We start from the raw sequence: 27,547 nt of genomic DNA, 5'->3' as shown, positions 1-27,547 counted from the left end.
GCAATTTTGTCCGAAATGATGAAATGAAGCTGGACCGAGTCTCGAAAAACAATGATTGATATACAGGCGTGCGGAGAGAATGGATGATGGACATGGTTCGAATGATAAAACATAATGAGTCAGCTTTCTCCTGCAACACATGGCTTGGATCGTACCTTATTCTCCGCGAATAATGCAGGGGGAACAATCTCAGCTGTCTGATGGAAGGCACTCACCTGGGCATACCGAGAGCTCATCTCGGTCAGCTCTCACCGAAGCCCACTGGCTTTAGCCTGAGGCATTCAATTGAGCGGAACGGCGTGGAGGGGCAGTCCTCCCACCACACCGTTGCTGCCACCTACCCCGCAGAGCCACACAGGTAAAAATTCCACCTCAGACTCGCACCTAATGATTTCCTCACTACGCGCCATCCGACCCAGCTCACGCAGCATCTCCCCGTTCCGATTCGCAAGAATGGCCTCCAACACCACGTATACTCCCAACGAGGAGACCGAGATCCAGCAATGGCTCACCACCGCCACCCGTCTCCAGCAGTCTAAGCCTGACGAGGCCTCCCCCATCCTAGACACCCTCAACTCCCACCTGAGCACCCGCACCACCCTCCTCGGCACCAAGCCCAGCAAGGCCGACACCGCCCTCTACTCCGCCGTCCGCCCCCTCGTCGCCTCCTGGTCCCCCGAGCAGCGCACCGGCGAGAAGGGCTACCCCAACATCGTCCGCCACCTCGATTTCGTCCAGAACTTCCCCGCCTTCGCCGCCGATGTCAAGGCCGACGACAAGGTCAAGGTTGACCTCGACGAGGTCCTCTACGTGAAGCCCCCCGTCGACGCCAAGGCCGAGAAGGAGCGTCTCAAGAAGGAGAAGGCTGCTGCTGCTGCCGCTGGCGGTGCTGCTGCTGCTGGTGACAAGGCCGCCCTGCCCGACCGTACCAAGGAAAGCAAGAAGGATAAGAGCGCCGGCGAGAAGGTCAAGGAAGTCGTCGCCGAGGCCAAGGACAAGGTCAAGGCCGCCGTCGGCGCCGGCGAGGGCCAGCCCAAGAAGGAGAAGAAGGCAAAGGCTCCCAAGCCCCAAAAGGCCGCCCCCGCCGCCGCGCCCCTCTCCCCGGCTCTCATCGACCTCCGTGTCGGCCACATCCTCAAGGCCATCAAGCACCCCGAGGCTGACTCCCTTTACGTCTCCACCATCGCCGTCGGCGACGAGCCTAACGAGGACACCACCGAGTACGAGGGCCAGGTCTGCCGCACCGTCTGCTCCGGCCTCAACGGCCTCGTGCCCCTCGAGTCTATGCAGGGCCGCAAGGTCGTCGTTGTCTGTAACCTCAAGCCCGTCAAGATGCGTGGCATCAAGTCGTGCGCCATGGTCCTGGCCGCATCCCCCAAGCTGAAGGAAGGCGAGGTCGACGACCACAAGGGACCCGTCGAGCTCGTTACTCCCCCTGCTGACGCCAAGGCCGGTGAGAGGATCAACTTTGAGGGCTGGGAAGGTGAGCCCGAGGGTGTGCTGAACCCCAAGAAGAAGATCTGGGAGACCTTTCAGCCTGGCTTCACCACCACCGACGATTTGGCTGTAGCCTTTGACGCTGGTGTCGTTGAGGCTCTCGGAAAGCAGGGTCTTGGCAAGCTCAAGACCAAGTCTGGTGGTGTTTGCACCGTTCCCAGCTTGAAGGATGCCGTTGTTCGGTAAAGTGCTGTCATTGTTATTTTGGTAATGATAAACAAAAGCCGAGGCAGCCATGTTTTGCTAAATCATCAAGAAATAGAACAAGATTCCATGATGCACACGAATCACTCTGTAAATATGTAGCCTGCCTGCTTGCACCGTTTGCCCTGTGAAGATGCCTAAAGACCATCGTCCCGATCTGCGCCAACATCATCCATCGGCTGTCCACCTACAGACGAATCCATAATAACTAGACCATGCCACAAAACCTCTCTTCCTTCTCGTTCCTTCCTTTGCCAGGCTTACCTTCAAAATCCTCAACCCTTCATACTCAGTATCCGTGTTCAGTGGAAATACCACCCTACCCTCATCATCATTTTTCGATACCATACAAACCATGCCTCCCCCCTTCTCGCACAATGAGGCCACCCTGAGAGGTGTTCTCTTCACCCTCATGCTTGCCGAGCTCGTCTGGATCGCAAGCATGCTTGGCTCCATCTACGAGGATCACATGGAATGGGATCCCCTCACCGGCCTGCCTCTACCTCTCGATGACGACGACGTCGACGATCAGGCGGAACCAGCTGTCGCTCCGCAAGTCCAGTCCAAGCCTACTTTCGACAGTTTTCTGAGCACGTGCAGGATTGGCCCGCCTTCCCTTGTCTCGCTTGCCGTATACGCCATCTTCGACTCGTGAACTATGAGTTTACGGAAATATACAGACGAAGCCATCAGAATGAAGCCTCAGATGCGGGATGACGATACTGGGAAAGATGAGAACAGGATGGTAGGCAGAAGTATGCCAGGTCAAACATCTTCGGGGAACGGAAAGTCTAGCTACGAAGGGCGTTGGATGATTCTTTCTGCAACCCCAGATACCCATGAAAGGACCCCACGGAATAGCATCACATAAATAGAAAACCAACTCCTTTGATACACATTTCTTTTCCCCGTTATGAACTTGTGCTTTGTACATTGCAATAACTTTTGTAGGACCTCTATTCTAGGGTATGACCACAACACGCCTCGAAACAATCAGCAAAGCGCGAGAGAGAAAAAAAGGCATCAACATCATCTCTTGCCAGCCTTGCTCGCCGCCTTCTTCTTCACCGACGCAACAAGCCTGCTCAACTCCTCGTCGTCACCGCCAACCTTCTTGGACTTCTTCGCCTTCTTGCCCTCCCTCTCCACGGGCACATCCTCATCATCCCCGCCAGCCTTTCTCTTCTTGCGGCCCTCCTCCAACAACTTCTGCATCGCATCGGTGCCCTTGAACCTGGGGTTGCTCGGGTCAATAGCGTACTCGTGGCTGTCAAACACGGCCTTGAAACGGTCGTCGCCGACATCCATCTTGAAGTCCTCCTGCAAGCCGAGCTTCTCGCCGTCAGCAGCCGCCTTCTTGGCCAACCGCTTCGCGGCCTTGCCCTTCTTCTTCTTGGCCTTCTCCGCCTTGATAATCTCGTTCATGTCAAAGTGGTCCAGGTGCTCCGCCGCGTCCGTCTTGTCGTCCGCCATGAGAAGCTGCAGCTGCTTCTTCTGCTCCTCCTTCTCCTTCTCCTCGGCCTCGCGCACCGCGCGCTTCGCGAGACGCTCCTCCTTGCGGACAGACGTCTTGGTCTTGGCCGGCTCCTCGGTCGTGAAAAAGGGGTCGTCGAAGCCGAGATCCTCCGCGCCGTCGCCCTCGATCTCGACCTCGTCGGCCTCCTCGCTGACGGGAGCGACGGGCTTGCCCTCGCGTCTGGCACGGGCCGCTTCGCGCTTCGCCTCCTTGCGCTCGCGTTCCTTGCGCTTGTACTTTTCAATCGTCGTCTCCTCCTCCTCGGGCTTCTGGTTCTTCTTGCTCTCCGTCAGAGCAGGCGTGAATGTGATCTCCATCTCGCCGACGGGAGCGTCCTTGGACGCCTTCTTTTCCTCCTCGGCGCCCAGGCCCAGAGCCTCTCGCATCTTCTGACGGGCGAGCTCCTTCTTGGACAACTTGGGCTTCTCGGTCTCTTCCTCCTCTGCCTCCTCACCCTCGTCATCGAAGCCCGCAAACTCCTCGCCAGAGTCTTCGCTATCGCTGGCCAGGTAGGCCTTCAGGTCGTTCTCCTCGATCTGCGAGCGGCTGCCGGTGAAGGCGCGGTTGATGGAGGCCTTGCGGGCGGCGTCGTCGGGATTGACATCCCAGGTAAGCTTGACCTTTGAGTGCTGCAAGGCGTCCGTGGTGAACTCGACAGGCTTGTATCCCTCCGGCAACTTGTTGCACTCGTCTCTGGCCTCGTCGTCGAATGTGACATCGTCAGGGACGAACCGCAGGTCGAGGAAGTTTGATGAAGATTGGTACTCCGTGCCATCGGTCGCTTCATAGAGCTTCTGCGCCGTTGCCTTATCCGAGATGGTCATGACGGCGTAGAAATACCGCAGCCGATCCAGCTGGTATTTCCGCAGCGCATCGTGGTCGAAGTCGTCAGCATCGCCCTCCTCCAATAGCTCCTTCTTAATCGCCTCGTCTTCCTCCTCACTGTCCTCGCTCTCCTCCTCTTCAGAGTCATCCGACTTCTTAAAGATGTCCTTCGGGGGGCCCTCCAACTCCTCGCGCTGCATGCGCTCCTTGCCGAATTCGCTGGGGTACACCGTCACATTTTCGATGCGCCCGCCAGTTGAAGGCAGAAAGCTGTGGAAAAGAGCAAACAAATCGGCCGACTTGATGTTGTCCCAGTCCAGGTTGACGATTGCTATCCGGTTCGTGACCTCGCCCTCCTCAACTTGGGCCTCTTCATCGCGCAGGCGCGACACGGAAGCTTTGGGGTCAGCCACAGCGGCGTCTTCCTCGTCGGAATCGTCGTCTTCGGATTCGGACTCTGACTCTGACTCGGAGAAGCCGCCACCGCGAGCAGGGTCGTACTTGGCGTCCGCTTTTGCGAGCTCGCGCTGGACAACGTCGTCGGCCTCGACTTCCATGCCCTCGCCTTCCTCCTCATCTTCCTCATCGTCCTCCGCCTCGTATAAGTTCTTGAGAGCCTTCTTCTTCTTGTCGGATTTTACTTTCCGGCCGTATCGGTCAACCTTTGGGCCGGCTGTGAAGGATTCATCCTTTAGTGCGTGCGCGAAACGCTTGTCGATCTTCGTTTTGGTTTGCTTCTTCGAGGGCAGCCGGAAGCGGGGATCGGTCTCAAAGTTTGAGAAACGAGAGTCGGCAACCTTGCCATTTTTGCCTGATTTTGAGGACATGGCGGCTGTGTTGAATTGATTATAATGAAAAGGGCGTAAATCTGCCGTCGCAAGTGCTTTAGAAAATGCAATTGGGGCGTGGGGTCTATGAAAATTTAGTGGGGTTCTCGTTCTGCCATTTGGGCGGTGAAAGGTGTTCTCGGTGAAGCTCACCGAGGCCCAGACCCATACCGACACACCGAGGTTTCCAATGAGAGGTTATTCCCACTCTTCATTGTTTGCGCTCGTTGTTGTTCTCATTCTGCAGTCAGTTAACTTACAAACTGATAACTCAACCCACATCTTCTGAGTTACTGCTGACTTCATTGAACCTTCCCTACGTACCTATCCAATCCAACTGCTCTTGCCGCGAGGATTCGTTTCTGAAGGAAGGCTGGCCTGCTGCTCTTCCCTCTAGTCTTTGTCTTTGCTGCAAAGTCTATATAAAGCCTCCATTCTCATCCATCCGCTGGTACCTCAAATCTTTCCCTCTTCACACCACTTAAATCAATTTCTCTGACAAGCTTTCTTCACCTCTACTTGAGATACCCACATCAATCTTCAATCTTTTTACTTTCTTCGACCATCTTCAATCATAGCAACTGACGTTGATCTATTACTCTCTCAACACAAAATTTTTGAGTTCTTGGACCTTACTTTTTCCAAGATACAAGTTCATTCCGCCAATCATGGATCAAATCATGGATCAAGACCCAGGCTTGGAGCAAAGCGTCCATTCAAACGACATGAATGAGGGCTCTGAACTGGCTTTGCAGCCACCACCAGACGAATTGCAGATTTATGCCATTGATGACCAATGGCTGTTGGATTCTCTTCGGAATGCTCCTGCTGCAACTGAGATTCCCGCAAGCTATTTTGGTGTCGCCGATTCTGACCTTTTCGTGACTGAGGATCATCCTCCCAAGAACGATTCCGTGACAACTTTGCATGGAGAGGGCACAGTAGGTCACATTTCCACGAATTCGTACCAAAGAAATGACGGCTTCCGCCACTTTGTCGGCAATCAAGACACAACCGCCGACAATGCTTCGGAGTATGATCCAGAAACCGAAACTGAGACGGACGATGACTTGGGGGACGCCCCATTCTTGGACTTGGATGAAGATGGCGGCAGTAATGATGCATCTCGCATTGCAACTGAGAAGCCGCGCAAGCCGAGGGCCGTCCGGGGTCCTGTGGCCAAAACCGCCAAGCAATACATTGCGCGAGACCACCAAAAGAAGCACCAGAATCTCAAAGAGCATTTTCGAAAAGAGATTTCTAAAAAGAGAGCATTGGGTGGCGGCGAGGTGGACGTTCAGCCACCTAAAGCGAAGAGGCCTAGACGCAGGCCCAACTCCAAGGGAACAGCTCAGCCGCACAGCAACATGGATAATAGTGCAGTTATTCAGAAGACTGCCGATATGTTCCACAATATCAGCAGTGTATCTGTGGCAGCTAGTACTGGCGCGATCCCTGCAACGTGTCAGGGTAGAGTCACCAAGGCATCCCGCCTGAAGCAACTTACCCGGGCTGGGACCCAGGGTAATGACAACCGCCACAGCGGTACCCAAAAGAAGGATCTCAAAGAAGCGCTGCGCTTTTTGGGTCATGCCAGGGTGAGGGCCGTTGGAGAAACCGATTACCACCTCCAGGGTATGAGATCGAATCTTCGAGATTGCCAATTGACGCCTGTCGTATGGATGGTGAAGCGTGAAAACGCTGAGGCGCCTCCTTTTGGCGGCGTCCTCGCTGACGTTCCTGGCATGGGGAAGACTGTTATGTCTCTTGGTTGCATTGTCGGCAATCCACCCGGCAGCGAGGACAAGCTGGAATGGAGCTGTGGTACCTTGATCATTGCTCCTAATCAGGTAGTCGCTGAGCAATGGGGCGAAGAGATTCAAAAACACGTCAAAATCATCCCCCCTGAAGACGTCTACTTTTTTCGAAGAAGCTCCAACGTCTTGACTATAGGCACAATTGCCAAGTTCACGATCGTGTATGTGCAATTTCTGATCCACATACACTCATTCGCTGCGAGATTTCTAACTCTATTAGGATAACCACATACAACGAACTTCTCGCAGAGTTTCCTTCGAAGGAGAAGCTCGATGAGATGAGGGAGACGCACGCCGAAGACCCAATTGCGTATAATCATGAATTCCAGACGCTAGTTGGCGAGTTGTTTCACATCAACTGGTACCGCGTCATATTGGACGAAGGCCATCAAATCAAGAACCTCGAGGCTCGGAGTAAGTCCAACATCTATGAACGATTGAAGAAACCCTTCTGACAACACATTAGCTACCCTAGCTTCCCATCAACTGCGGGCGAAACACTTCTGGGTGTTGAGCGGGACACCTCTTATCAACCGAGGAAAAGGTGATCCCCAGTACTCCCTCGGCATGGGAATGGTCCAGCTAACACATGTCACAGAACTTTTCTCTTACTTAAAGCTGATCGGAGTTGAAGGGCTCACCACTCAGAAGGAATTCGAGGAAGAGTTTTTGGACACGGTAAGTGGGCATTCTGGTCATGGCTAGGCCCATTTCGTAAACTCACAATGCTCAAGGACAATGGCACAGCACGACTTGACGCCTTAGTCAGCCTGATATCCTACCGGAGGTGAGTAAATAGTGAACGGCGATTTGAGGACCTCACTGAATCCATGATAGAACCGAAGAGGATGAGTTCCTAGGCCGAAAGATACTCGATCTTCCAGCCTTGACCCCTGGGGATCAGTGGGTTGATCTGTCTGCAGAGGAGCGAATACTCTATGAGTATGTCTATGTCCTGTGTCTACACCATGACCGGAAACTAACACAAGTACTAGTACCATAGGCAATCACTACGAAAACATTCAGCCTCCTCAGAAGCATGTTGCCGTCCTCCGTCGGAGACAAGCGATTTCACACCCTTACTGCCTAGAGAAGGCGTTGAGAGAAGACATCCAATCCTACAGTCTGAAGCACATGGCGAGCCGTCTGCGCGAGCTTGAGGGCAAGACACTTATACTTCATCAGATTGGCACTCGTGCTAAGCGACGCGAAGTGCCACCTATCCCTGATAAGGGTCATGCCAGAGCTTTTGGCAAGAAAAAGAGCAAGAAGGAGATGGACAAGCGACTCAGTAAGCAGCAGGCGGCAGCAAAAGAAGCCCGGAAAGCGAAGTTGAAAGAAAAGGCGGATGCACAAGTCCGGAACGTTCCCCCGGAGGAACACCAGTTTACCGATCCTTTCGGCAAATCCACATTTGGTCAAACATTCAGCATGGCGAGACTCTTGGAACTCACCAGCATCGAAAAGCTGGTCAACGAGCAGCGATGCGGCTTGTGCCAGCGCGACCAGAGCATACTCGATCCTATCATGCTGCCAAAGGTAACCCTATTCTGCTCGGCCAAAGGTTTTGGTATGTTTCATGTTTTACTGACTGCGGCTTTCTAGTGCGAGCACATGTTTTGCTCGAGCTGTTTTATGAACAAGGTTTTGAGATATCGCAAGAAAACTTGCCCAGTCTGTGACAAAGGCTTTGACGAGTGGAACGACGTCGAAACGCTCAGAAGCGAGGAGGCCCAGTGCATCATGTGGGATGGAGGCGGAGAAGACAACGATGACACTGCGTCTATATCCGGCACGCCATCCAAAATCAAGAAGCAGTCTAAAAAAGCGAGCGAGAAGAGGCGTGAGGCCGCCAAGCGGAAGGAGGTGAAGAGGCAGGTCAACGCCAAGTACGGCGCCGATACCATGGGCAACCTCCCAGTCATTGACGTGAATGAAAAGGCTTATATCAGGATCGGCATTAACAACCCTGAAGGCGTTCCTTGCCCCAGTTCCAAGCTTACAGCTTGTAAGGACGTTGTCATCAACTGGCAAAAGGAGCAGCCAGACGACAAGATCATTAGTAAGATTCTCATCTCCACTGGGACATGATTTTCCTTGAATTCCTATCATTTCAATACTAACATACCGATAGTCTTCGTTCAGTTCGTCAAGACTGCTACTATGGCCGGCGTTATGCTCAACCTGGAGGGCATCCCATTTGTCTATCTGATGGGAACGATGACGACGACGGAAAAATCTAAAGCTGTGGAGGAGTTCAAGAGCGACCCGAATATCAAAGTCCTCGTAAGTCCACAACGAGAAGAATACACTCCACCTTTTATAATGGTGCTAACTTGCCTTCCTTACCTATAGGTTGCATCGATGAAGTGCGGTGGTCAAGCTCTGAACTTGACGTGCGCGAATCGCGTCATCCTGATTGATGTCTGGTGGAACAACGCCGCCGAGCGGCAGGCATTCGGCAGAGTCTTCCGCATGGGCCAGGTGAAGGAGTCCCATTACGTCCGCATCCTCGCCCGGGGCACGATTGACGAAGACATTCGCAACCTCCAGGAGGAGAAGTGCGAGGAGATTGAAGAGGTCCTCCAGGACGACGGCCACGTGCCCCAGATCCTCTCCGATTACGAGATCATGGCCTTGACAGCTCCCAAGGCCTGGGCCGAGCTGAAGGCGAATTTGCTCCGCGAGATTAAGGAGGAGGAGGAGGAGGAGGAGGCCGTGGCTGCGGATGCAGCGTCCAAGGGCGAAGAACCCCAGATGGCTGACACTCATCAACAGGCCATTGGACCCATACCCCCTTCTTCTGCGTGTTTGCCTTGAGACTTTTTTGCGCATTTATGCCCTAAGCGCTTCGCTTGATATTCCCCCCTCCCCCCATTCCTTATTCTGAGCTGAAAATCAGCCCATGCCCTCTTAGATGGATGGAGAGGTGCCAAGCTGCATCATGGGACATTCAAACTGCGCCATTACCTAAGTAGACAAACGATACCATAGATCATAGACTAGAAATTGAAATAGACAAAACTTTTTACCAAAGGTTTCAAGCTGCATTGAGAAGCTCGCTTAGGAAATAATGTCGAATGAGAAAATACAGATACCTACACGAAGCCACACTGCTCTACAAGTTATTCTAGACCAGTCCTAAATATCGGTGAATATAATTACAAATGAAGTACAATCTCGTGCTAGTAACCAAATAAGGAAGAAAAACTTTTGGCCCGGACTCGACTCCGTCGGACCTGGTTTCCGGACCTCGGTATCTTGGATAAGGTAGCAGCTGCTACAAGGGGTGACATCACGAACGACAGGTCTGTGACTCCTTGCGGTCATCAAAGCAGTTGCTCACACAGGGATTCCCTCGTTCCCTTGGTAGTCTCCATTCATAGGGCTGTGGTCCTCAGAAGCCCTTCGTCATGGAATTGTCCTCCGAGTACCATCCCAGGACTCGTCAGGCTGCCCCGTGGGGGGTATTACAACGAGAGATCAAAGGCAAAGGAGGCAGCGACTGGTCATCTGATAAGCTCATGGTCATGAGCGTGGCCATGGCCTTGCCATAGCTCCACCCCTCCCATAGTGAAGCCTGTCGTGCACAGCTATCAGATAATTTCGATTGCTGAGTTCTTTGTGAAACAAAAGACGTTCCGAGGCGCACTTGATGCATAGTGCCGACTCGGCAAATTGGGTGGCAAGAGGAAGTTCGTCTGATCAAAGGCGGATAATTATAGGCGCGCGCGACTGGTTATTATATTTAATGGTATCCATTCCTAGACCAAATAACGTTGGCACTAAATACTCTTTGACGGTCAGATGGTATTTCTTCTACAGATCTTGCATTGATATTGCCTATTAAGGAATGTTCATGAAGCTTCCGAGATCAGATTTCTGTCTGTGTTTAAGCGGCGGTAATAGAAAGCTATAGTGCTCGTGTATACGTACTACCTTAGCATTCTGCGGGCGTGACTTGTAATTTTGCCGAGGTAGGTAGATAAGGAAATGATGCCTCTACTGATGAAGAGCTTGATTGATTCACGTGCCTCGAGCAAAGGCCTCTTGCTGGCTGTAATGTGTGTTGGTCGTGCCTACATATCCTGCTGGGGCTGAAGGGAAGAGTCGTGATGAGGACGACAAATACCGTGTAGTGCTTGCTGGGACGCATCCCCTTAGTTGATGTGGCGCCAGCCACCGCGGACAGTCGCCGCTCTGCTTCATCTTGGCGCTCCTATCGGTCCTTCGGGGGACCATTCGTCCGAATCGAATGCTGTCATCACGTCGTTCACATATTTGGATAATTACTCTTCCTATAGGTGTCTCCATCCTTATTGACCGTGCTCTTCGCCTCCTCAGTCTTAGCGTTGCCGATGACCGAAACCGAGATCCCGCACGGTGAATATGTCTGCGAACGAACAACATTGGTAGCTCCTTTTTCGGGGTAGCTCTTAATGTCTAGGCCGTAATCGCCCATCAGCCATATGTAAAGCAAGCCAGGTCTTTGACCTGTTGTAAGCCTTCTGACTGCGTTTGGAAAACCCGTTGCTCACCTGCCTTCACCTCAACGTTGGGACGACGGCCTCCCTGCGCTGCTAGCGACATGAAATAGCCCGTGGTCCCGAGGCCACCCAAAAAACTCCGTGTCCGATCCCGTGACTCGGGATCATACTACCAAATTTGGGACATCTTTGGCCGTTGAACAGTATTATTACCTTTTTCATTTTCCTTTATCATATTTTTACCTTGGATTTTACATGTGTTGGAAAATTTTCGCGTACAAGACATCGGAGTCAAGCAATGACCAAATTGAAAAGTTGTGAAGCGCATAAATGATGAGCAATATTGCGCTGAGCAGAAAGTTGGCTCAAAAAAACCCAAACATGCGCGCCTGACTTACCTTTTCAGAGCGAGCAATGTGTTAGTTAAGTGGCAGGGACAACCCAACCTGGCTCACCGACAACAATGGTCCAAGTCCCGAAATGAAGGTTAAGCTTTCCATCGCCGACCAGGATGGCACGGATCGGGTGGAAGAGATTCAGACAGTCGGCCAATCATATGGATGTTGGGCAAGCAAGATCGAGGCGATGCTCGGCAGATGTCGATTGCAGCGGTGAACAAGGGTCGGTGGGCGACCAAATTATCCCGTTTGAGCCAGGACTGCGGGAAGAGTGAGCCCGGTTCAGGTGCATACGTGGTGGACTCCCAAGTATGGCACCATGGGAATAGGCTCAGGGCCAGGGCGAGGGTATGCCATGGCGCTGCGGAGTCGCGGAGAATACAAAAGGGGTGTCTGTTCCGTTTCCGTGGCTGATGACGCATGCTGCCCAACTGACAATTGACATCTGAAGGGCAGATGCCTCTCTTTTACCGTCTGAAGGATTCTTAGAGTCGGACCTAGCTGGAAGGGGTTAAATTTGTCTTCGTATTCCCAGCTACATACCGCAGGCGGGTAAAAAGGGCAAAGGTTAACGCACGGGAATCGGGGCATTTCCGGATCGATGGCCAAAAGATTGCCGACGCGAGTTGGTGCGCGCGACTTTGTATTTGTTCGGCCATGGCGTGTGACGAATGCATTGTAGCGTTGCATACAATGACCCTAACGGAGCTCGATATTCCAGATGGCGCTCAGCGTATCTGTCCCATGGTGCTGTTTTCGTAGATTCCACATCGACAGCGTCAAGCCATCATGTGACTGTAGGATGGGGCCTCTGTTGTATTAGGCTACACACTGAGAGAAAGTAGGGAGGATGTGTCAGCCTGGAGCGCATCAAGATAACCCTCAATGGCGCCGAGACCTGTCTCGCGCTTGTATTCTCGGTTCAACAGGCCGTCTGCGTTGGCAACTCACAGGAGATTGCGAGAAGGGCTGGGAAGACGAGCCTGCCCAAATCCGATCCAATGGGCAACGGAAATAGGGGTCATGTCTCTCTCGTTGTCGGCTACAAAGTTGAGAGAGGGAGGAATACGGTGCCGGTGGTCGCATCCAAAAAGAAAATACGGACGTAGACCTGTTCCCAAAACACAAGAAGGGGAGCACAGGGAATGGCGCCTAGCGTCTCGGAAAGCCATACAACGAGAACGGATGGGTGGTCGATTACCTACTCAGCCATGCAAAGACACCCTTGGAGTCGACACTTCGAACCAACACTGCGTGACTGCTCGCTCGCTCGCTTGGGATGGGTCGCCAGGGTGCCGCCAGGGTGCCGCCTGGGTGCCGACAGGGTGCCGACAGAGTTCCAGATGATCGTCGGTGCCGTCCTTGGTCGGTTGTTGTTGCCAGCGCGACAGCGATGTGCGGAAACGGCGGCGTTTCACCGCTCCCGGAGATCGTAAAGTGCTTCAAGATGACTCGGTTCAGCAAGATCAGATGGCTCAGAAGAATTCTGGACGACCACTTCGGGGCTTAAAAACGGTGCTGATTGATCAGTTGGCTGCAAGGTGGTGTGAGAGGGAGACAACAGTCCCTTGGCTGAATCGTGGAGACGGTGAGCGTAGCTTAGGTAGGTGCTTAGGAACGTATCCGTACCTCGCTACGGATACGGATTAGCGAAGATATCCCCATCATTCCAGGGCAGACGGCGGATCAGCATCCGCCATTGTTCATTGGACAAACAGGGGGGTCCATTTCTTCCCGTGGCTCGTGCACCGCATGGGGCAGCGGATGCGACGCTCGGGCCAGCCGACTGTGAGGCACAGGCAAGGATACCTCAGGGAAAGAGCAGGCCCGGCAGGGGAAGGGCAGGGAGGGGAAAGCTGTAGGTACTATTCGTACCGATGGTAATAATAGGGCAGGGAAGGATGGCATGGGAAACCTAAGAACGGTAGGCAAGTGCGTCCAATGCAAGCGGCTGCCCCGTGCAACAAGCAGAGAGCAAGTGTATTCGTCGGCAATCCTTATTGTCTCCTCCCTTGTGATTTCTCCATCATCAGGGGAAGCACCTCAGCGTCCTGGATGAAAGGCTGACAGGTCGATTGCCAATACGATCCCGAGATGCTTCTGATGGGCGGGAGACTGAGCGCAATGCGAATCAGCCATAAGGTAGGTATGACATGGTGTGTTGAAAGCGTTGGTACGAGATGTTGCCCAATCTGCAGTGCTGTACGGAGTCCCTACCATAGTAAGGCGGATGGGGAAAGCAGAGGAAAGCGCATCCCGTGCCCTGTGCACCATGACTCAGCTCCTGCGCGTCGTGATCAGCTCTATCCGTACAATCCTTGTGCCAGCTCCTGCCTCATTCTGGGGGTGGGGGTTTGGTTCTTGCCGATCATGAGCTGTTCCCGCCCATGCTCCTTGCCTCGGTGGCTCGGCCATGTGCCCTTCCAGGTATCCGTAAGGTACCTAGGTATGCGTACCGTACTCCGTATCCCACCCCAGAATCCTGTTGACCCATGGACCCGTGCCACTTCTACTTCCTCCCTGAGTGCCTGACCGCCGCATCCTCCAGTCCATGTCGAGACGGGATTTTATCTTCCCATCAAGATGCTGCGCAGCTGCGCAGTTCCATCACGGGCATCCCGTCATGTCCTTGCTGTTGCCGTGGCTCTCGGGGCTCGCTCGATTCCATATACACGTCAGCACCAGTATAGACATTTCCGCCAACCAACGCCAATCAGCGCATCTATTGTCCGTTTTCGGCTTCAATCTGACGGGATGGTCCCAAATCCAACGTCCCGTCCACGTCACCTGGCAAACCGCAAGCCCGGGAAAGGCATCGCTAGAGTCCTTGCGCGCCCGTCAAAGCCACAGCTCTCATCTTGGCTATTCCTGCGTTCCTCTGCAGTTGCACCGAGCTCAACCATCACCACCGTCCAACTGGCTTGTCCTGCACAAGCTGCTTAATGCAACGCGCATTCAGAGATCCAGAGGATAGCCTCTGTATGTCTCCTCGGCCACCAGCTGGACTGTTCGCTTCATAGCGAAGCCAAGGAGTGGTCGGTCCCCTCAACCTTCCCCGTCCCACCGTCATGCCGGCACATATTTCCATCTGCCCACAGATTGCCAGGCGTCCAGTGCCGTTCCCGGACATACGGCATCGAGGGCCAAAGTCGCTCAGCGACGGCCATTCCGCGTCCGTGGATCAACTTAGATCTGGCAGTGGCCATCCCGTCACCGTCCCATCAACCACTCAGTGACATTCATGTTTTGGAATGTTTCCAACTCGACGTGAGTTTAGGCGGCGACAGTTGGCGGGCGAGATTTCCGCCAAAATACCTACCACAGCATCGGTTGGCCGGGTTTCCTTTCGCTGTTCCCACACCGCATCCAGGCCCGATTTCGCAAATCAAACTCTCGTTAAACCAAAAACTACTCGCTAGGTAGCGCTTGTGGTTTCCGCTATTCGTCACTTGTCTCGGTTCGTTGAAGCTAGTCATGGACTTGCTCAGAGCTCTGCCGATGGGCAAACTCGGCCAATACCACCAGCAGGGCACTTGCATACTGCCATCTGTCTGCTGCATTGCTTAAGCTTGTCGGCACCTATCTGACCATTCGCATCGCATCGCGAGAAAATCATGACCGCCCTGGGGATCACATGGAATGGATGAATGCACATCGTCATCACTGATCGTCAATTCGTTGTTCACCCATCCGCCCAAGGCTACTCACCTCTGTTTGGTACAATCCCCCCCCCCCAAATGTACAACAGCCCTTTGGGAAACAAACACATTTTTTGCTTTTTGTTCAACAAGCGCCTGGCGAACCAGACGAGACCAGCAGACCCAGCCCGCCAGCCAGCCATCCAACCCAACCCAGCCGCTGTGCCTTGCTGTGCTCGTTACCCCTGTACCGCCGACTGTACAGCAGGTGGCTTCCAGGTTGTCTCTCGCCTACCGAGGTCGCCGGCCCCAAACAATCGAGGATAATACTAGACGCCACCCTATTACTGTCCACCCCCCTTGGTTCAGCAGCCTCAACCACGAAACTCTGTTGCACTTTGTCACACATCGACGCTCATGAGCCGTCAGACCAGGCCAAACTCAAGATATGTTGGCTCGCTCGACAGACACCCTCACCGCTCTCCACGCCCCCAATCACACGATCGACGCACAAACCCACAGACACCACCACACCACACCGGATGCCTATTCCCTTGGTCGCCTGTTGATTGGCTAAGCTGACATCCGCTCAAAAGCCTCGAACCACGACGCTAATAGCCTGTCTTGCTTTTTTGAGCGCCTCCGACTCCCGTCTCCCCTATTCGCGGTCAAATGTCTCGCCTGCGTCCGTCCCTTTTTAAGCTTCTGTCGCCCTTTCCTGAGCGGCAATCCGATACCAGGCGGAGGACGGACCTCATATTCCACAGACCCTGCTAACAGAAGGCTGAATGCTTACCAAAATAGGACCTACGTACCATTACCCTTTTCCTATAACCACCAACCCATCCTCTTCCACCACCTCCGTCCAATCTGGCAAGAAGAAGGAAACTTGTGTTTCCCAGACAATCCGAATTTTTTGGCAGCCAATCTTGGTTCCCACACGACCGGATATTTATTTCGCAGTACCTTAGTTCGGGCAATCGCTGTAACAAAACCAACTACTGTTTCCGGCCATCGAGGCAAACAGCAACACGGATACAAAGTCCCGCCCACTCATCTACGAATACCCGACTTTCGACAAAGCTGGCTGATCACAGGGGGAATCACAAATATCGAAACGAGCGTTGTCCCATGGAAGGAAGCTGAATGACGGGTCAAAATATAAGCACAGCTCAGAAAATCCCAGTTGGACGAGGACAAAAGGCGAGGGGTGTATACGCAGATTCGAAACTTCAGCGGCCACCCTAACAACACCAGGATCGACTACGTGGGTCGTCTGAGTGGCCACTGTCACATCATCATGAGGAATCCGAAGCCTCCCACGTAAAACAAATCCCCGTTCCGACTCCAAGGTCACGTCCGGTGTTCAGGAAACCACAGCCGTCATGGCACCGTGGCCCCGCGCACTGGACAACATTGGTGCGTCGCAATCGCCAGCCGCAACGCCGCCCGAAGTTGATAGCGGCAGCCTTGACACATCTTACACCCGCATTCCCGATGGGTTGACCGATCACCAGTGGACGATTATTCAATCAACCTCGCTTGCTGCCGCTGCATTGAGTTTTGCATCTGTTACGTTCGCCTTTTACTGGTTTTCTCGCAGGAGACGAAGCTTCAGACATGAGTGAGTACTGATAGTGGGGGTGCATCGCTTTCACTGGGCGGGCTGCACAGTTCACGACGGCCCATGGGTATTTACTAATGATTACGCAGTCTCATCATGTTGCTCATGTCGAGCGACATGCTCAAGTCGCTGTGGTTCATCATATTCCCGATTGTCGACTTCAAGAGCGGGCCAGTTGCGTCAAACTCGTCTTTTTGCCAGGCGAGCGGCTTCTTCCTTGCAGTCGGCATAGAAGCGTCCGACATTGCCGTCGTTCTCATCGCGCTACACACAGCCATTTACATCTTCCGACCGCGGCATTCTGGGCGCCAAAGTGGCTTATATCCCCACCGACGCCTTGCCTTCAGCGCTTTCGCATTCTTCCCACTTTTGATGGCCTCATTGGCCTTCATTAACTGGCCCGGCTACGTCAACAACGGGGAGTATTGCTATCTACCCGCCCGGCCTGAATGGACAAGACTTGCCCTGAGCTGGGTTCCCCGCTACATGATTTTGCTCACTATTGTCGCGCTCTACGCCTACATCTACATCTACGTCACTCTGCGCATGCGGCGCTTCGGTCGACTCAGTGCTATGCGACGGGCGAGTGCAACTCATATGCTAGACGATGGGCACTGGGGTCATATTGCCTCGGTGCCAGCCACTCCGACATCCCGTCGTGGTTCCGAAACCTCAATGGAAGACTCGGAACGGCGACGTGCCTCTTCTACAAACACCACCATGACGGCTGAGATCGAGCTTCTCCACAGTCGGCAGAAGATCCAATGGAATTGGCCAAGCTATGGAAACGCAGAGGATGGACGTATCCCCGAACCCAATGACGACGTCTCACCGCGTGCATTCGAGCCCAGCACGAGTCCTCTTTCCACCACCTTTGAGCCCATTTCTCCTCCTCCTCAAAGCTATATACGCCGCGATACAATCGACTTAAACCCGCCTCAGGCGCATTTTAACCAGGGAGGGAGCTTCAGCACACACTGGCAACCACCCAATAGCCCCACAAACGCCCGAGCCAAGTCTCTTGCCAACATCTGGTCCATCCTCCGTCGAGGCACATCCCTCGACTCTGACACGGACCATAACAATACTCCTTTCCTCTACCATCCTACCATGGACGGCACGGGAATGGCAAAGACCCGCGACAAGATTCGTCGCCAACTGCGATTGCTTTTTGTTTACCCACTTGTATACATACTCATCTGGGCCGTTCCGTTTGTCGCTCATGTTATGCGCTGGGACAACCCAGAGCAAGCTGGCCCGTTTGTGGTTGTGCTTTTATCGCTAGTGAGCCTGTCAATACAGGGCCTAGTAAACGCATGTTTGTTTTGTGCTGTAGAGAAGCCGTGGATTGATACGCAGGCCAGATACATGAGGACGCCGTCAAAACTACGGCGGGATAAAGACGAAGCCCGGCAACGGACCGGAAGGAGGACATCATCATTAGCGTAGTCGTTTTCGCCTTGATACCACATGATTTGAATGAACAAACATCTTTACCTCACTACATCAAATTCAAACGTACAGTTACCATGCATTTTCCCGGAAACCAAGTGCAGTGCCTGATGGTGGGCAGTTCATTTGTCCGGATCATCGGGATGCGGACCCATAAAGTCCGGCGTAGCAGGCGCGCGCTCACGGCAACTTCGGCCCAACGGCCCCACTAGCGCGGTCTGAGACGTGCCAAACTTTGCAACGATGTTAACATCTCTGCGACAGTGGTGAGACGTCCATGAAGACTGCATTTGTTGGCACAAGAAGACGCCAAATTCATGAACGTTTTTCTAAGCGAACCGAACAAGGATTGAACAGGATCGAATACGAAGAGTCTTTTTTTGAAACGAGTCTATGTCTATGAACGATCTGAGACGATGCCCCTTTATCTGTCTCCCGATTTCCTCGAGCTTTTCGATAGAGGTCTTCTCCAATCTGTCTTAATTCCCGGGAGAGGAAGGCTCTATACGCCTCGATCAATGGCCTCCAGTTTTCCTTTCCAAGTGCACACTTTTCCCATCCAGTGTGCGCGGTATTTCCCCCCGTTTATATCATCCGCTGCTCCACTTTGAAACCCGGACCGCCAAATTTGGCCGGAGATTTAGCAGCACCTTCTCGTGGTGCTGTCAAAGAAGCAAGTCGCAACTCGCAACTCGCAAGAAACCAGGAACAAAGTTATCGTGAAAAGAAAAAGAAAACGAGGTATTGCCTGAACCATGTCGCGCCCTGTTGCTGGAGGGCGACTCAAGATTTTGGTCTCGACCCAAGTGTATGGGAATTCTCCGTTGGGGAAGCTTCATTCCTCCTCTGAGTCATCGGAAAGTGAAGCCATCCGCGTCCGAATCGCCAACATCCGATTCTCTCTCTCCTCCACTTCGTCATCGGGGACAACGAAACCCTCGAGGTCGCTCTCTTCATCTTCTTCATCATCGTTCTCGTCGCTCTCATCCTCACCATCATCATAATCGGCTGAGATGTGCATGACTCCGTCTCTTTCTGTAACTCTACCGAGGAGGCTGGCAATGTCCTTGAGGGTAATCTTTGGCATTCTGGTAGTATCGTCTTGTAGAGCTGCGTCAATCGAAAGAATCTTGGTGGCTTGCATCTGCAGCATGCGCTGCTCAATCGGTGTATCGACGATAAAGCGCACGAAATGAGTCTCCTTGATTTGACCGATTCGGAAGACGCGGGCAAAGGCCTGCTGCTCCACGGCATGGTTCCACCAGAGCTCCATGAGGATGACGCGGTTTGCCTTTGTGAGATTGAGACACTGGCCACCTGCGCGAAGCGACACAATGAGAACCTTGATCTTGTCGCCATTTTGGAACTCGTCAACGGCCCTGTTGCGCTGCTCGGTGTTCTGCTTGCCGCTAAGGTATGCGAAGTCAATCTTTTCTGCTTCAAGCATGCGGCCCACGATCTTCATGACGACATTGAATTGGCTGAAGACTAGAAGGAGTCAGATCAGACATCTGTAACAGATGGAATGGACTGGTCGGATGTGATAAGGTAAAGTACATACTGATTATCTTGTCGTCTGGAGCTTCGGCCTGCCATCTCAATATTGTCTCCTTCAGTGCTGTCGTTTTGGCACTAGGCGTGACAGGCAAATAGGGACGTCTGTCTGCCACTTGTAGGAATCTGACTGCATGCTTGTCGTCCTTGTCATCTTCTGTATGCTGGAATCCAGTATGGTCAAACCCTTTTGCATACTCCTTATCATTGGAGTTCTGCGGAGCAAATTCTGCAATTTCATCATCATCTTCATTGTTGAACGGTGTAAGTGGCTTCGGGTAGCCAATGATTTTGCGACATTTTGGACAATTCCTGCCCTTTGACGAATAAGAGTTAGCAATCTAGAGAGTTCCGGAGATTTAGATGATATATACCTTCATTGCGAGGTGAGACACCACGCAATTGGAGCAGAAAATGCAGCCGCACTGTGAAGCATGTTGGCTATGCAGATTCTTCAAAAAGTCTTATCCGTGTAGGTTGATTACTTACTGTTCCCTTCACAGGATTCAAAGGGGGCTTTATGCGGCAAACGACGCATGCAGACTTCTTCATTTCCATGACCTTTTCGAGGTACGCTAGCTGTTCGGACATGTCGAATGCCAGTCCAAAATCACTGCGACCAAAAGGCTGGAGCCGTGGCTCTTCCGCCTCGACCTCCGTGGATGCCACATCTTCTGGCTGCACTCTTGGGGGAAGATGACTCTCCGGAACCAAGCCATCTTCGTCTTCTTCTACGTCATCTTGGCTGTTGACCTCATCAGAGTTATCGTCTGTCACAATAGCATGCTCGCTAGCATTTTGCTGAGGGTGACCTTGGTTCGTAATGTTGCCGTGAACAGGCTCAATAGTCTGGCTATTATGTGCGTCGAGCAGCTCTTTGCTGTCGTCTAGAAGCTGCTGCTGGTTGAGCCGGTTTGTTTCATCGATGACGTTTCTGACGCGGTCGCTGGCAATTCGGTGCCTCTGAGTCCAAGAGCCGATCTGTTTGTAGACGGTGTTGCCACCTTTGAGGTTCTCCAATTGCTTCTTAGTGGTTTGCAAGTCATGCTGAGTGAAATACTCTGCCATCATGCCTTCCAGTAAGAAAGGGTGCGTCGAAGCTTGGCGTAACCGAAGTAGCATGACCAGATAGCACCTCATTTGCTTCATGGCATTCCCGTTCGCAAGGTCTCGGTTAATTTCCCGACGAAAGCATCCCTCCATCATCCTGTAACCCATCAGAAGCTGAAAGGTGCATGAAAAACTTGTCTTAACTCACTTGAAAACCACCATTTCCTCCTTCGAAAGAGTCAGATACTGGTGGGTGGGATTAGTAGTTGGCAGGTTCAGAATCGGTTGACCCAGGAAATAGTCGCCTTGAGTTCTAATAGAATGAATGAGCTAGAAGTTTCTGACAAGTTCATCATGATGACTTTTACCTCCTGTACATGACCTCGAAGATGAGTTTGTTGTGCTTTACTCGGGTTTGAGTCTGACAGAAGTTAGCATTTTCCCTTGCTCAGGCTTTGTCAAAAACGATGCTTACACCTGCGCGGTACTCGCGCTCATAGTCGCTGAACTCCTGGATTCCATGACATCGTATGAACTTCAAGTAGGAGAAAAACTCTGTGAAATGTGAGAAACACCCTGTCATGTGGTCTCGATATTCGAACTCACCGCTGGCTGCGTTGATAAGCGGTGTTCCGCTCACTGCCCAACGGTGCTTGGCCTTTAGCTCGAAGCACGCGAATGCAGCTGCAAATGTGAAAGTTAGCAAATGAACCTGCCGAAAAAACAAAAAAACGCTCCCTACAATGGGTTTGATGGTTTTTGATCGCGTGAGCTTCATCAAGCACCACCCGGTGCCACTCAATTTGATGCAGAACACCGGTCGACTCTTCCAGCCACTCCTGGTATTTCACAGGGTCGACAATCCGCTTCATCATCTCTACCCTCTCCTTGGCGTGAGGGATGCTTGCCCTGAGTTGATGGTAGCTAGCGAATCTGGTTCCAATCATTAGTTCCCAGAAGACACGCCGATTGTTGCGTCATACTGACACCACGTTGAAGGAAGACAACTGCTCAAGATCCATATTGTTACCAGCTTTGAAATGGATGATATTCTTGGCGAACTTTTTGTTGCAGTGCTTCTTGACTTCAGACATCCATTGACTGATCATCTGTCCTGAAGGGGCAACTACTAGTGTTGCTCCCTTCCCGGCTTCTTGAAGTTTCTCCGATGCCTGATTGCCCACAATGCACGAAAGGGTCTCGATGGTCTTCCCTAAGCCCATTGCGTCAGCAAGAATGCCTCCCCTTGGCCGTTTGGGCGTTGTCTTCAGCTCTCGGCCCATCATCCAGGCTCCAACGATGAGCTGATGATGGAGCATTAGAGACCGAAGACCTTTGACCTCCCAAATGCCATTTTTGCATCGAACAGCACGTGGGCCCCAAGCCTTGGTTGCTTCCAGAAGCTCCCTGGTCTGATCATCCAAAAGCTTGGGAGCAAAGTACCCTGGTGCGGATTTTCTCATTTGCTTCAGTTGGTCGGCTCTTCTGGTCGCGGTGATGATTGGCGCAGCGGGTAAGTCACCTGCGTCCGCTCGTTCCTGGATCGCGTCGGTTTGATGAAGTATGTTGTTGATTTGACGTTCAATTTCTTTGGACTCCTGTTCTTCTTCTTCTTGTTCTTCTCTCAGACTTCTATTCGATGTCCTCGCCCGCTTAATGTCGCTTGAGCTGCCTTGATATACTCCGGATCTTTTCTTTCCTTTCGCCTTGCGGTTGCGGTCTTTTTCTTCTTCTCGAGCCCAGTAGTCTGCTGCAGTTTTGATTGGAGGATTTGACTTCTTCGCTTTCCTCCCATTGCCTTCACCAGATTCTTGTTCCGGCACCACTCTGGCTGCGGTATTGTCCATACTCAGCGCCTCTTGAGCTTTACTGAGGTCGGAGATGACCTCACACATCTCGGAGATGTCGTCCACACTTAGCGCCCCATTGAGAGCTTTCGATTGCAACTCTTCTTTCCTTTTCTCTAGTTCTTTGACCAAAGAATAGTTGTCTTGGAAAGAGGTGTATCCGTGAGCGGTAGCTTCTGCCTCGGGTTCTTGCTTGATCTGCATTTCATTGCCCTGAACCATAGAACTGCATTGGGTTTCGGCGGCTGGTTCTTTCTTGACTCTCGACGGTGAAGTGAGGTCGACGATCCAAGGACCACTTGGCTTGGACCATTTCGCTTGAGCTCCAGTGGATGCTGTATCCTTGTCAATGATCATCCAATCGAGGTCGTCATCAGAACACTCCTCAGATTTGATGGAGACTTTGTTGGCTCGAAAGGAACCGGTCTCTTGAGGCTCGTCGCTGGAAACGAAGAGACCATCTACATCATTGTGTTCGGTCCGTGATAGAGTTGCAGCGTTAGCGTCAGTATCAATGCCGCCACGGCTTTCTCTAATCATGTCCTCTATGGACATATCGAAAATGCCTGGCTCTTCCTGCCGAGTATCGGCCGTATTCTTAACTGTAACCGGGGCGCGAGTATCCACTGCGTCGAAACTGTCTTCGTCCTCAAAACAGAAAGGTCGCCTCTTGCGATTGGCACCCTCTGCCCCCGCGTTTCCTGATTGAGAGTCGCTCATAGTTTTAAAGGCTTGAGAGTGGCCTGAGCAAGATGCAAAAGGGGGAAGGCTGAAAATGCAAGACTTGTCCCTCGAACTTAGCTTGAATGACAAGAAGAAAAGGTAGCTGGTAGTTGTTGAGGTAAAGTTGGTCAACGAGAGGAACTTGGACTTCTCGAACTGTTCCTAAATCAGCTGCCTACCTCAGGTGAGATAGTGAAAGAAAGAAACTGTTGGCAAGAGAAGATGAGAGCAATTGATGGAATAAATGTTAGGTTGGGAAGGCGCCTTCAAAGTGAGGTGGCAAATGGCACAGTCCTGACCACTCGGGTGAGTTGTGAAGAAGGAGGAATTTGAAGAAATACCAAGGTAGTTGAAGAGATAAGTTTGATTACTCCAAGATGAAGGGAAAGCCCGAGATGTGTTGAAGGAAAAGGTTGTAATTCCAGAGCTGGTGATGGCATTGAGAAGTTGAAGAGGAAGAGAGGATGTGTGGAGAGAGGACGTATGGAGAGAGGTGGTTGAGACTTGGGTCTCAAGCTAGAAGAAGCCCAGTGTGTTTACTGTTGAAGAAGGAGGGGTCTGTAATGGATGGCTGACTGATCGAAAGGACAGGAAGGAAGGCGCAGAGTACCTTAAGTGCACAACTTCGGTCCTTCCGAAATACTGGAAATAAGGTAGCAAGAGCAATGCTGACGTCTTCCCAGACTGATAGGCTACAAGCATAAAATACGTGACTGACGAAGGAGCACAGGTAGCCGGCATGATGAAGATAAGTTGGTACATGGTACGGATCAAACACTGGCTCATTCGGGGGAGTAACACCGGTATCCAAAGCAAACGCTGGTCTATTGGGCTAGTGTACTATAAACGATCATGATCATTCTCTAAGGAAGCGCAGGAAACCGCGAGCAATGTTGACACCATCGTGCTCAATGTTTGCGCGGTTGATGGCATCAGTAAACATGGCCTCGTCAAAGACACCGGCCTTGTGGCGAACATTGAGAATCTCACTGACGATGGGGCCGGTGAACTCGGGGTGGCCCTGGACAGTGATGAACTTTTTTGGTGAGTAAAAGCCCTGGACGGGGCACAGTTCCGTGTATGCCAGGGACTCGGCGCCAGCCGGGTTTGCTGTTACGACATCGCGATGCATTTGGTGGATGCGCTGTAACGTGTGAGTACCTGTTCACGACAGAGCCGCCTTCCCTCGCGCCGGGATCGGAGCCGGAAGGTCTGGGGTGAACGCTCACCATCTTTTCCAGCTGGAAAATCTCCTTGCCCTTGGGCGTCAGGTTGACATCAACGACAGCCACCTCCCAGCCGAGGTCGCTCCTCTTAACCTCGACGCCTAGTGACCGTCCCACAATCTGGTGGCCGAAGCATACTCCGATGACCCTCACCCGCCCGCTGTCGATGCATTTCTTGGTGAACTCGATCAGCTTCAAGATCCATGGGTCGTTGTCAAATGAGTTGTGTTTGCTGCCGGAGATGAGGATGGCGTCGATGGAGTCCAGGTCCGGGTAGACGGCGTCATCGCCGACGGCGTGGTAGACTGAGAGGTCAACGATGCTGTCGAGCGGCGCGGGCGGGTCGTCGGCCAAGGCGGCGGTGCGCAGGAGTGCCGTGAAGACGCCGCCGTAGCCGCCGTACTGGGCGTTGGTTTGCGGCTGCGGTGTGTCGGCCTCGAGGATGGCCAGGCGGATGCGGGGTGGTTGAGAGCCCATGTTGGCTTGCTTTGATAGAACGAGTATATATACAAGATGAGGGTTAGATAGTAATAAATTTGTCGTAGCAGAGTGAGACTATATGAGGTATGTATGATGGAAAGGATAAAGCCGGGGGACAAAGCGGAAGGTTAAAGAATCGTGAGAATAAAGCACGGAGGCAAGTGACAGGTGGTGACTGTTCAGATGCCGGCGCCCCGACCGCGGTCCCGCGGCGATGGTGGGGTTCTCGCGGGTCGCGGTTGAGTCAGTAAGGTAAGGTGCCTGTCCTAGGATTTCATACGTTAGTGCGGTACTTATAGAGACGGACTTAACTAAATTCGGTAGCAGCCCTGCAAAGTCATAATACTTATACTTATATATAAAATATATAGTAAAATAAGGATCGATATTTTTTATTATTTTATTTAAATATTAAAAATAATTATAATTTTAGTAAAATTAGTGGGAAAATTGGTGGGAAAGTAATAAAATATTTGTGAGTAAGAGGTTCAGCTCTAGTAGAGAATTTCGGCCTTCAGATCTGGAAGTACTGCCTTTAGACCGGCTATAGAAATTAGGCGAAGAAGATAGAACTGGTACTTGCAGTGGACCCTCCCTGTCATTTCACTGCGCTAACGTATGAAATCCCTGGGTAGGTGTACTCTAGGTACCTTAAGGCGTGCCCCGCGATCCGATAGCGGGGAGAGTCAGCGATAAGGGACCGCGCTGTAGATAAGATAGTGATAAGACACGCCGATGAAATCGGCCAAAGTCAATTGGGCCGTCAACCCCCCGAAGCTACCTTATTTGTACCTGTGCAACCTTCCGACGTCATCCCCACCACTACTGGTACCACCAGCTCCGAGCTGCGAGGACCGCGCCTCTTGACACTCCCGCGGCAACCTGCATATGCATTTCCCCATGCATTGTTGTTGCCAACGCTCCAAGCCTTGTTCCAATACCAAATTCTTTTGTTCCAATGCCTCCAAGGGTCTCCCTTGGCGCCTTTCTCGCCAACGCGAGATCGGCCCTGGCGGCTCCGCAACGGGCAAGTCCCCTGACGTTGGTCATCGGCAACGAATCTGCAGGTACGAGAGACAGCCGAGGCTTGGCGTTTCTTCTTCCATTTGCGAAGAAACTGACGATTTAATATTTTTTCACGAAATGAATTAGACCTCGATTCTCTCTGCTCTGCCGTCGTCTACGCCTACCTCCGCAGCTATGCTCCGCCTCACACGCTCCACATCCCCATCTCAAACCTACCCCGCGATGATCTCAAGCTCCGTCCCGAGATGACGGCTGCCCTGGCGCACGCCCAGCTGAAGCCGAGCGACCTTCTCACGCTCGATGAGATACCGCAAGACCTCGCCGCGAAGGACTCCAGATGGGTTCTCGTAGACCACAATGCCCTGACGGGAGGCCTTGCGAGCAAATACAGCAGCAGTGTGGTCGGCTGCGTAGACCACCATGCCGATGACAATCAGGTTCCTCAGGATACTGGCGACGAACCCCGGGTGGTCGAAAAGTGCGGAAGCTGTGCGAGCTTGGTGGTGGAGTACTGCCGCCCGGCGTGGGAGGACCTCGCAAAGTCAGAGGAGGGTCCTAGAGACGTGGACGAGCACCTCGCCAGGCTCTCACTGGCGGCGATCCTGATTGACACCACAAACCTCAAGTCCAAGGATAAGACGACCGACAAGGACATTAGCGCTGTTTCCTTTCTCGAAAAGTTTACGGATGGACGCGACGCATTTTTCAACGAGATATCCGCCGTTAAGGAAGACATATCCTCGTTGGGGTTCCGCGACGTGTTCCGCAAGGATTACAAGCAGTGGGAGGACAAGGGCGAAGGCTCTGCACAGAGCCGCCGCCAGGTTATGGGCGTGTCAGCCATTGTCCAGAATTTGGACTACCTCCTTGAGAAGGCTGGTGGCGACGACAAAGTGCTGCTGGGCGAGTTCAAGAAGTGGGCCGAGGAGAAGAAGATGGATGTTGGCGTCATTATGACGACTTCGCATCCTGGTGGGAAGTTCCAGAGAGATTTGCTCTTGTGGGCATTTAACGAGAACGCTGTTGACTACTGCAAGAAGTTCTACCAAGATTACAAGGACGAGTTGGGTCTGGAGAGTTGGGGCGAGGGCAGACTCGATCAGGTCGGAGGTGGGGAGTGGAGGATGGCTTGGCACCAGAAGAGTCTGTCCAGCTCTCGCAAGCAGGTTGCGCCCATGCTGCGGCAGACTATCAAAGGCGGTACCAGGCTTTGAGGTGACACGAGACGTTCAATACCTGCGGCATTTGAAATGAAAACATGAAGACGTTTATGCAGTAGATTTCATTGACTTGCGAGGCAATTCTTTTCGAAACGGACAAAGAGCGCTCTCACATGATTCGAGGTTCAGGAAAGAG

At 52.5% G+C, this 27,547-nt stretch overlaps 11 protein-coding genes across 11 annotated transcripts; 7 read left to right on the top strand and 4 right to left on the bottom strand.

The window, feature by feature from the left end:
* Positions 1 to 453: 453 nt before the first annotated feature.
* On the top strand, positions 454 to 1,683 carry CORC01_09555 (methionyl-tRNA synthetase; the record flags this gene model as incomplete). Its single annotated transcript, XM_022621184.1, has 1 exon — positions 454 to 1,683. The coding sequence occupies one exon, from the start codon at positions 454 to 456 to the stop codon at positions 1,681 to 1,683; it is 1,230 nt and encodes a 409-aa protein (XP_022472330.1).
* A 373-nt stretch (positions 1,684 to 2,056) lies between these two features.
* On the top strand, positions 2,057 to 2,356 carry CORC01_09554 (uncharacterized protein; the record flags this gene model as incomplete). Its single annotated transcript, XM_022621183.1, has 1 exon — positions 2,057 to 2,356. One exon carries the CDS (start codon positions 2,057 to 2,059, stop codon positions 2,354 to 2,356), a length of 300 nt encoding a protein of 99 aa, XP_022472329.1.
* A 374-nt stretch (positions 2,357 to 2,730) lies between these two features.
* On the bottom strand, positions 2,731 to 4,869 carry CORC01_09553 (uncharacterized protein; the record flags this gene model as incomplete). The annotated part of the gene is made up of 1 exon (XM_022621182.1): positions 2,731 to 4,869. The coding sequence occupies one exon, from the start codon at positions 4,867 to 4,869 to the stop codon at positions 2,731 to 2,733; it is 2,139 nt and encodes a 712-aa protein (XP_022472328.1).
* A 668-nt stretch (positions 4,870 to 5,537) lies between these two features.
* Positions 5,538 to 9,506, top strand: CORC01_09552 (SNF2 family domain-containing protein; the record flags this gene model as incomplete). The annotated part of the gene is made up of 9 exons (XM_022621181.1): positions 5,538 to 6,847; positions 6,907 to 7,100; positions 7,153 to 7,364; positions 7,421 to 7,473; positions 7,524 to 7,628; positions 7,682 to 8,225; positions 8,292 to 8,748; positions 8,821 to 8,972; positions 9,042 to 9,506. The coding sequence occupies 9 exons, from the start codon at positions 5,538 to 5,540 to the stop codon at positions 9,504 to 9,506; spliced, it is 3,492 nt and encodes a 1,163-aa protein (XP_022472327.1).
* A 2,947-nt stretch (positions 9,507 to 12,453) lies between these two features.
* CORC01_09551 (uncharacterized protein) lies at positions 12,454 to 12,657 on the bottom strand (the record flags this gene model as incomplete). Its single annotated transcript, XM_022621180.1, has 1 exon — positions 12,454 to 12,657. One exon carries the CDS (start codon positions 12,655 to 12,657, stop codon positions 12,454 to 12,456), a length of 204 nt encoding a protein of 67 aa, XP_022472326.1.
* A 1,668-nt stretch (positions 12,658 to 14,325) lies between these two features.
* CORC01_09550 (uncharacterized protein) lies at positions 14,326 to 14,514 on the top strand (the record flags this gene model as incomplete). The annotated part of the gene is made up of 1 exon (XM_022621179.1): positions 14,326 to 14,514. One exon carries the CDS (start codon positions 14,326 to 14,328, stop codon positions 14,512 to 14,514), a length of 189 nt encoding a protein of 62 aa, XP_022472325.1.
* Positions 14,515 to 15,436: 922 nt separating this feature from the next.
* CORC01_09549 (uncharacterized protein) lies at positions 15,437 to 15,778 on the top strand (the record flags this gene model as incomplete). Its single annotated transcript, XM_022621178.1, has 1 exon — positions 15,437 to 15,778. A coding segment is annotated over one exon (342 nt), but the record flags the coding sequence as incomplete, so codon positions are not given.
* An 816-nt stretch (positions 15,779 to 16,594) lies between these two features.
* Positions 16,595 to 18,282, top strand: CORC01_09548 (uncharacterized protein; the record flags this gene model as incomplete). The annotated part of the gene is made up of 2 exons (XM_022621177.1): positions 16,595 to 16,833; positions 16,923 to 18,282. 2 exons carry the CDS (start codon positions 16,595 to 16,597, stop codon positions 18,280 to 18,282), a joined length of 1,599 nt encoding a protein of 532 aa, XP_022472323.1.
* Positions 18,283 to 19,120: 838 nt separating this feature from the next.
* CORC01_09547 (SNF2 family domain-containing protein) lies at positions 19,121 to 23,456 on the bottom strand (the record flags this gene model as incomplete). The annotated part of the gene is made up of 9 exons (XM_022621176.1): positions 19,121 to 19,773; positions 19,847 to 20,156; positions 20,329 to 21,046; positions 21,098 to 21,202; positions 21,258 to 21,310; positions 21,365 to 21,444; positions 21,496 to 21,573; positions 21,632 to 21,822; positions 21,877 to 23,456. The coding sequence occupies 9 exons, from the start codon at positions 23,454 to 23,456 to the stop codon at positions 19,121 to 19,123; spliced, it is 3,768 nt and encodes a 1,255-aa protein (XP_022472322.1).
* Positions 23,457 to 24,315: 859 nt separating this feature from the next.
* CORC01_09546 (glutamine amidotransferase class-I) lies at positions 24,316 to 25,162 on the bottom strand (the record flags this gene model as incomplete). Its single annotated transcript, XM_022621175.1, has 2 exons — positions 24,316 to 24,603; positions 24,689 to 25,162. 2 exons carry the CDS (start codon positions 25,160 to 25,162, stop codon positions 24,316 to 24,318), a joined length of 762 nt encoding a protein of 253 aa, XP_022472321.1.
* A 961-nt stretch (positions 25,163 to 26,123) lies between these two features.
* CORC01_09545 (exopolyphosphatase) lies at positions 26,124 to 27,405 on the top strand (the record flags this gene model as incomplete). Its single annotated transcript, XM_022621174.1, has 2 exons — positions 26,124 to 26,232; positions 26,318 to 27,405. 2 exons carry the CDS (start codon positions 26,124 to 26,126, stop codon positions 27,403 to 27,405), a joined length of 1,197 nt encoding a protein of 398 aa, XP_022472320.1.
* Positions 27,406 to 27,547: the final 142 nt, after the last annotated feature.

This window comes from Colletotrichum orchidophilum (assembly GCF_001831195.1).
Source record: "Colletotrichum orchidophilum strain IMI 309357 chromosome Unknown Scaffold_87.1, whole genome shotgun sequence".
Lineage (NCBI taxonomy): Eukaryota > Fungi > Ascomycota > Sordariomycetes > Glomerellales > Glomerellaceae > Colletotrichum > Colletotrichum orchidophilum.
Note: the sequence above shows the minus strand (reverse complement) of the source record. Positions and strands in the feature narration are given on the sequence as shown.